Genomic DNA, 7,791 nt, shown 5'->3' with positions numbered 1-7,791 from the left:
TCCCTACAGACCTCAAGGCCACAACGAGTAGTGAGTTCAGAGTCACATATTCCTCCAGAGAGTGGGAAATCTGAGTATTTCACGGAAAATCTTTGATGTTAAAATGATGAACTACTCATTGTCTACTCATAGAGTAGCCAGGTGGAAGACTTTTGTCACACACTTTTCTGTATCAGCTAGGACTCTGATAATTGAAAATGACAAGGAGGAAAATAGTTCAGTTAAAAAAGTGGATGAAAATGAAAGTAGAGTATTGTGGCCTGCGTAGTGGTATATGCATATGCCATTGTCTTTGATGCAGAGAAGTATACCTGTGAATGTCCACTTTGATGCAGCTAGAAACTCACTATCTCTATTTCAGAAACAGGATGACATATCTCCTGGTTGGATGAAGGACACATCAAAAGAGACTGTTTTTGAACATCACCAAGCAGTATGGTCCCATTATTTGGCCGTCCAGGTGACATACTCAAGTTCTGTTTTTAAACTCCCTGTTCTAATGAGCAGAGTTCTGAGACCAAATCCTTTCACCTTTGCTTTTCATGTTCTTCCCAGAAAGAGTCAGGATTTCTTCTTTATTGCATTTTCTGGGATATACACTGACCTAGAGTTTCCACCTTTCATATTGGTCCTGCTGACAGAAAACTATATGTGACTTGCATATGTCAAATTTTTTGATTGTAGCAAGAGGCTTTCCAAATATCAGGGAAAAGCACAGAGCTCAAGGTCCTGGAGGGCAGTACAGGACACCAGGGGAATGGAAATTCCCAGAGATTTGGGCTCTGCACTCTTCAAAGCTAGCTGCTATATGGACTATATGGAGATAGGTATAGATATCATCTCTGTAAGCACTTAGGGTCCACTCATCTTTGTAGTGCCGGATATAAATTACAAGAGTATCATTGTCAATAAAATCTGAACTGGAATTGCACTTTGGTCTTCACTGCTACATGTGCTGATTTGAGTGCGCCTAAATTATCCTGCCAGGAAATTCAAAAGAACCTGGCTTAGAACAAAAATGATAACATGTACTTCTATAATATTTAGCTCAGGGAAGGTGGTAAGGAAAGCCAGAGAAAATTAAGCACTGCAGAAATAAGAGAAGGTTGGGAAAAGCAGCTACTTAGGATGAAGAGAAGTTCAGAACAGCCAGAGAATTTGTCAAAGTAGTTTCCAATAGGATAATTAATAAATATACCAGGAATTATTCAAGTGCAGGAGCAAGTGCTATATGTGAGAGGATCATTTCTGCTCTGCTCTCCCACAGCCTTCACTATTCAAGTAATTTATCGACTTGCAGCTTATTCAGGGCAGGATTAGTCCAGGTGGATGCAGAAAGCCTAATCATGGCCAACTTTGCTGCCAGAAATGAAGGTGAATTGGCATATACACAGGTTCTACAGTGACACGGATTCTCATCCAGCTGTGGCCAGAGGTTGTGGGTTTGTTGATACATGTCCAAAGCATCTCTTCGCCCAGGAGGGATAAACTTAGAAAATAATTTACTTGAACTGGTTTTAGATTGCTTAAGAAAACTAAGTTCTTGATCTCACTGTATAGGAATTGTCAAGGAAAAGAAAACCAGTTGATTCCTAATGAGGAGTCAGACACATGATTCAGGGGATATCTGATCTGCTACTTACTGTGGTGGAAAAAAATTGCCTTGTATAATTATTCTTGCTTTGCCAGAGTAAATTTATTGGAATACTTTGCAGCTTGTGCAAGTGGATTGTGGGTCAAACCTAATTTTACCAATGATGGAACACATTTCTCTGAGCAGGCTGCACTGAACAGGCAGAAATTCAGTCATTTTGCAGTGACATCAGATGCGTTATCTTGTCCATTTTTTTAGGCCCAAAACACCAACTTAGTGGAAAATTAGGGAAAAAATACCAACCTGACGTCAGAATGCTAAAACACCTTCAAAAAAGGGTATGTCATCAGATGCTACTTTTACTTAATGCACTACAATTGTAGATCAACACAGAGCAGCTAGCACCTGCAAACATTGGCAAATTGAGAATGTGAATGTTTAGTTGTACAGTAAGAGGTGGTGCCAGACGAAGGGGTGAGAAAAAAGTAATGAGACTTGAGCTGCTGTCATTGTGGGAATGTGGCATAGAGGGTTGTGGGGTTTAGCTTCACAGCTATGGACCCAAGAAGATGGATTCACAGCTGTGAAACAGAGACACATACTGCCAAGTTTTTGGATTGCAAGGTGAAATTTTGATAGCAAAGAGTCAAAGCAGGTAGTAGCTGAAAATTGTTTAAGCTCCAGCAGCTTTGTGTGTCAGCTAGCATTTAGAGAGTGAGAGTGCCAAGGAGGTGCAAAGAAAACAGGATTTGAAACTAGGGCTAGCTTTTTGTATAAACATGTACAGGGGGTGCTGTCGAAGTCATTACAGTAACCTTCTGCAAGGAAGTCTCTTTGCTGGAAGTGAAAAGGTGATTGGTTGTGTCTGAGCCACATCACAGCAGCTCTACCTAGACAGATACAAGTCTTGACTGATTTTGATGGTGGCCCCCTGAGAAGGAGAGCTGAGAAAGTTAAGTGTTGGCATAAGCACATAGGCTTCCTCAGAAGGGCAAAACACAATGTTAGAGGGGAAATGTTCATCTTGTCATCACTGCTTTCTAACATGTAGCCACTTCCTGTTTCTTCTGAGAACGGTGAATAAGAAATGAACTTGAATTTGGGCAAAGCTTCAAGGTTTTTATTGAATGGTACATAACTAATAAACAAGATTATACACGATCAGTATTTTCATGGAAAATAGACTCAGTTAAACACAGCAACATACTTCTGCCTTTTGGATAGATGCTAATTTGACATTTGTAAAATGCAAGGCCTCAGGAGAGCTGGAACATCCTCCCAGCAACAGCCTAAGAGGGCTTCTGCTGGGCAGCCTTTCTCTCCCACTGAGCTGTCAGCACTGGCTCAGATATAGAGATTAACTCCAGCATGGCACTGCTGGGACACAACGCCAGTGAAAGGAGCTGAGATCAGGCTTTTAGAGCAGCAGTGTCATCAGTGCCAGCCTATAGTGATGCTTCTGTGGAAGTGCAGAGCACTAATGCCAGAAACGGAACCAATAAATAGCAAAGCAGGGAAACAAGTCAACGTTCCTTTGTACATTAGTGTGTTCTTCTGCCTCTTCCCCCCAGACGCATAGGATTAGCCTTGCAATGACACACAAGCCTCTGTCGTAATAGTGTTTGAATTTCAGTTGATCAGTAGACATGGTGAAATTTGACAGTAAGATGCTCAGCTGCAACAGCAATAGCTCTTAATGCTATACGTGTATGTATATATATATATAGACTATATATTGGTACAATACAACTCAAAGAATCAATAGACTAATGTAGCCATTTTTATGTGACAGGGTTAACCTTGAAATATTAATGCATAAACTATTTATTCTCCTCCAAACCATTGAAGTTACAAAGAATATTGTCTTTCCTTCCTGTACACCTTTGTAATAAGACGATTTTATTTCTTTAACATAAGAGAATTAGCAGACTCTTCATCCCAGCTAGGAAACAATTTCTCTCTTTCCTTGTTTCAGTTAATGGTGATGTGGAATGGAATCACTTTTTTCTCTAGCTTTTCAGAAGGCATTTTCACATAGACACCGGTAGTGAGACATCGTCTTCTCTTTATCTGTAAAATACAGGAAGACAGTAGAATAAAGAAGTGATCACAGCATAATACTTGACCAGAACATTTAGAGAGAGAACTGATGGATTTTCTGCCTTTGCTGAGTAGAAGGTAGTCTAGACACCTTTCCCTGTCACCTCTCTTTGTAGAAGATATGTTGAGACTACTTGAAGGAGAATCAAAAGTCACAGGGGCCATTTAGCAAAGAACAGAGTCCTGCTATTGATTTAGCCCCTTGAAAATGCTTCTGCTGCAGAGTTCATTCACAACTAGGAGTTTCCTTTAGCTTCATGGACAATGGCAGATTGAAAAACATGTGACAGGGATACTGTTTGGTTTTAAGCTTTGGCATCAGGTTCATTTCTAAGACTGTGAGTACTCCAGACGCCTGAGGAAAGAGGCAGCCCTGGCTTACATTTTGCTTGCTTTTGCCTTTGTGCAGAATTTGTAGCGGTGAAATTAAAAATGGTGTAAGTTACAATTCCCCTCATCACAAGGGGAAGCCTCTTTGAAATTACTTTGCTCAGAGGTGAAGGGTGAGAAATGGAAAAATGAAATTTTGGGATTTAGTATGAATCAGCTGTGAAATCAGAGTACATGTGAAGACTGTTGCCTGTGATGCCAGAAGCATCCAGAATTCCAACCTGTTCTAAGCATCCAAACCTAAGCCAAGGGTCAGTCCAGCTAACTGGTTTCTGGTACTCTGGCAACACAAATGAGCCATAAACAAATCTAAATGGCAGCTCCATCAAGTTCTCTTATTTTGCATTACTGTAACATTATTGCCCCTGTAAAAAGGAGCATCCCAGTGCATTTGTTCTCAGTGTACTTCTCTGTTCTCCTTTCTTTCTCCTTGTCCTCATCACACAAAGGGGTGCTATTAGCAGAAGGGGGCTGAGTTGATGGGACTTACCGCTTTGCCCACAAGAATAGCTGAGATGATGATACTGTAAAGAAAAAATCCTGAGGCAGTAGCTCCTAATACCCAGAGATATATGGCAGTATCTGGACAAGGTTCTGGATCTAAAACATATAATATCACACAAGTCATGTCACACACAAGCCTTGTAAGGAAGCCCCTAGAGTCAGTAGGTCAGCCTACACACTGCTTTTCTCTAGCAGGTGCTATCCCAGGATACTACAGGAGCTCTGAGTCCCTGTCCTCTCACCCTCTAACAAAAATAGACTTTATCTGTAGGAGAACATACACGTCCTTCTCTGCTGTTTCTGCACTTACATATCTAACTGCCTAGTTCCACAGGTACACTCTATGGTATTGCTTATGCAATACCTCCATACGTTGCTAAATACATTGCATGGCTATGACTATGCTTCTTTTAGGTGTGTGCAGGGAGACCTGAAAGGTATAATAGCTAATCATGATTATCAGAGCTTGAATCAGTGTTCAGCATCACCTCCTACAAACAGAACTTAACCAGCCTTTGAGACATAATAGCAACTCTTTTAAGCTTGGAATAGCGTGGTACTCTAAAGCTGCTTGGCTTACCAATGACATAGAGATGCGTCCCATTTCCCTTGTTCATAAAATAGGGTGGAGGGTACATCCGCTCCATCTTGCAGACATAAAGACCGGTATCATTAGCTTGCAGGCCAGTGAGGGTGAGGGTCACGTTGTTTCGGCTGGGGCTAACTTGACACTGAATGACCTCTTCCACGCTGAACATTTTAAACTCCATCGTGTATGTTGAAGCACAAATTTCAATGAACCGGTCACCTGTCTGCTTAAGCAGAGTCACTCGAATTTCCTTTGCATTTCCAATGTGCTTGTATTTACACACCAAGCTGGCGACTCCTTGTCTGTTGGCCAGCACCATTGCTGGCTGTGTCACTTCCATTACTGTAAGGAAGTAAAGAGCACGATGGTAAGTGAACTGTCAGGAAATGATCTTCAGTCATTTACTTGATACATACATAATAGGAAGGGAGTCCTACCACCTCCTGTTATCCATGGCTAATTCCTAGAAATGCTGCTAAATCCTTCCAAGAAAAGGACTCCAAGACCACAGTTCATATAGGCACTACATTAATATACTTTAAAAATCTCAAGAAGTTCTTTGATTACTATAAATGATATTATAAATCTCAGCAATTACTTGTTGCTTAAATAATAATCAATTTGACCCACTTACTGGAGCAATGACCTGCATGCTTCTGTTGCCCTCAATGCAAACTGTTTAATATACATAAAACAAAAAAATAGACTTCAGGTGGTAAAGCATTTAAACCACAGTTTCTGCCTGGTAGAAATAAGCATGTTCAGATTTAGAAACAAACAGGTTGACATCTGTGTGGAACATAAAACAGAACCATTAGGATAACAGTAAAATGAAATGGAAAACCTGTTTGCGTGTTTTTGTTTCTGATCTTGTTGCTCCTCATTTTTAACCAGCTATTCCCAAGCCACAGTACAGCAACAGTATATACCCCAAGCCACAGTTGAGCAACACATAGCAATGCCTGATAATCATACTGCAAGAAGTCATTACAAATCTAAAGGGGAAACTAGTGTACCGTGCACATGCCCACTAGCTGCTTTTTACAACTTCTGTATTCTGTCCTGCTACGCAATGGGAAGACAGTAACTTTTGCTTTAATAAGATGTGAAGACAGTATTATTTGTTCAATTTCATTTTATATCAGTCCGTTTTGGGGCAAGGCTTATCTTCTTCAGTTCTGCCATGTAAGAATTTGGGACTAAGCGAAGTAGAATTTTTCCATCCAATCAAACATCTATATCCATCTTATCAGCAGCCAACAACTTTGCTCACAGGGCCTAGTTCATCAAAATATTTCTTCCTTCTTGGGTTACTCTGAATCCTGCCCAGCCTCTCTACAGATCTTACTGATCTAAAGTCTGTGTCTAGTTTTCCAGATACCTTGCAATGCCCCAAGGCATTGTTCCCAGACTGTCCTATGGAGGGGTCCCGTGTCATCACCTTCTCCCCGTTGTACCCAGTCCATCTCCTGCAAAGATGTGAAACTGAGAAAATGTAGACACCCCCAGCTACCTTGCTCCCTTCATCTACCCACCTTCGGCAATGGCAGTGGCTGTGCAGAGGAAGCTCGCGGTGACCAATATTGAGAACATTCCTGCGCTGGGACAGATGCTGAAGGGGCTGAAGATGGCTGATGCCTTCAGTCTTTAAGACAAACTGGAACTCTCAGGACTGGAAAAAAAGCAACACCATTCAGGATACTGAATCTTCAAAATGTTTGATCCCACACAGAGTCAGTGTGTATATATATAGCTTTGATCCCAGATGCTGTACCTGAAAGTCGTATGAAGCTTTGTTTTGGTTTTACAAGAAAGGAAGTAGTGGGTTTGATTAGTACGTGCACAGTTAACCTCAAACAGCCTGAACAAAAACAACTATTCAGCAGTTGGAAAATATGTATTCAATATGAAACTCTCATCTATTCTGCCTTAAGAATTGGGGGAGAAAAAGTAATCATCCAATAGAGCAGTTCAGGCCCTTTGGTACTACCATCTCGCACTTATTTTTTTAGCAATCTTCAGGTATTTCCTCCTAGGACAACACACAGAGAACTATTATTTCTGCCTAATGTTGCACAGTGAGTCACTGCAAACTAGCTTTTTTTATGTAGGACTTCCCTCCACCCCCAATTTCTTTGCTTGCTTTAATGTTAGTGCTTTTGATGTTTAAAAATTGCTGCCCCCTTCAAAATACTGATTACACTTGAAATACTTCATCTTTTCATATCAGCAATGTGACTTGAATCATAACCCAGCTTGCTTAGGCTTTCCTGTTTCCAAGAAAAAACTATCTATCTAGATTTGTAGCTAATGTCCTCCACATCTATACAGAACTGTCTCTACCTGTAGAGTTTGCAAAGTACCTTGACATCAACAGATGAGAAACACTGCAGCAGCTTTGATTATTGCTATCACTGCTTAGAGCACCTGCGTCATTTCAAATCTCAGTGAAGCGCTTTTCACCCACTGGCCTTTTAAAAGTCCTGTAAGGTCTGAAAATCATTTTGCTCTTTTATGTGAAAGACTGTCATATCCATGAATCATTGCCTAAAGAATTTCATAAAAATGAAGTTACACTTCAGTTCATCATTTCCACACACACACACACACACAC

The 7,791-nt window shown here is 40.8% G+C and overlaps 1 protein-coding gene across 1 annotated transcript; it reads right to left on the bottom strand.

Moving 5' to 3' along the window:
• Window positions 1-2,692: 2,692 nt before the first annotated feature.
• Window positions 2,693-6,897, bottom strand: CTLA4 (cytotoxic T-lymphocyte-associated protein 4). The gene is made up of 4 exons (XM_010132137.1): window positions 6,713-6,897; window positions 5,169-5,519; window positions 4,575-4,684; window positions 2,693-3,664 (listed from the first exon to the last, which is right to left on the bottom strand). Exons 1-4 carry the CDS (start codon window positions 6,768-6,770, stop codon window positions 3,566-3,568), a joined length of 618 nt encoding a protein of 205 aa, XP_010130439.1. The 5' UTR covers window positions 6,771-6,897; the 3' UTR covers window positions 2,693-3,565.
• Between the last annotated feature and the right edge of the window lie 894 nt (window positions 6,898-7,791).

The sequence above is a fragment of the Buceros rhinoceros genome, unplaced genomic scaffold (genome assembly GCF_000710305.1).
Source record: "Buceros rhinoceros silvestris isolate BGI_N320 unplaced genomic scaffold, ASM71030v1 scaffold25282, whole genome shotgun sequence".
Classification (NCBI taxonomy): Eukaryota; Metazoa; Chordata; class Aves; order Bucerotiformes; family Bucerotidae; genus Buceros; species Buceros rhinoceros.
Note: the sequence above shows the minus strand (reverse complement) of the source record. Positions and strands in the feature narration are given on the sequence as shown.

Bases quoted from the DNA above. Each gene is read 5' to 3' on its own strand.
- CTLA4 (XM_010132137.1), bottom strand. From the start codon at position 6,770: ATGTTCTCAATATTGGTCACCGCGAGCTTCCTCTGCACAGCCACTGCC. The intron at 4,685-5,168 runs GTAAGCCAAGCA...TATATGTTTTAG, and splicing joins GACGCATCTCTATGTCATTG to ATCCAGAACCTTGTCCAGAT. The intron at 3,665-4,574 runs GTAAGTCCCATC...TGTATTTTACAG, and splicing joins CTATTCTTGTGGGCAAAGCG to ATAAAGAGAAGACGATGTCT.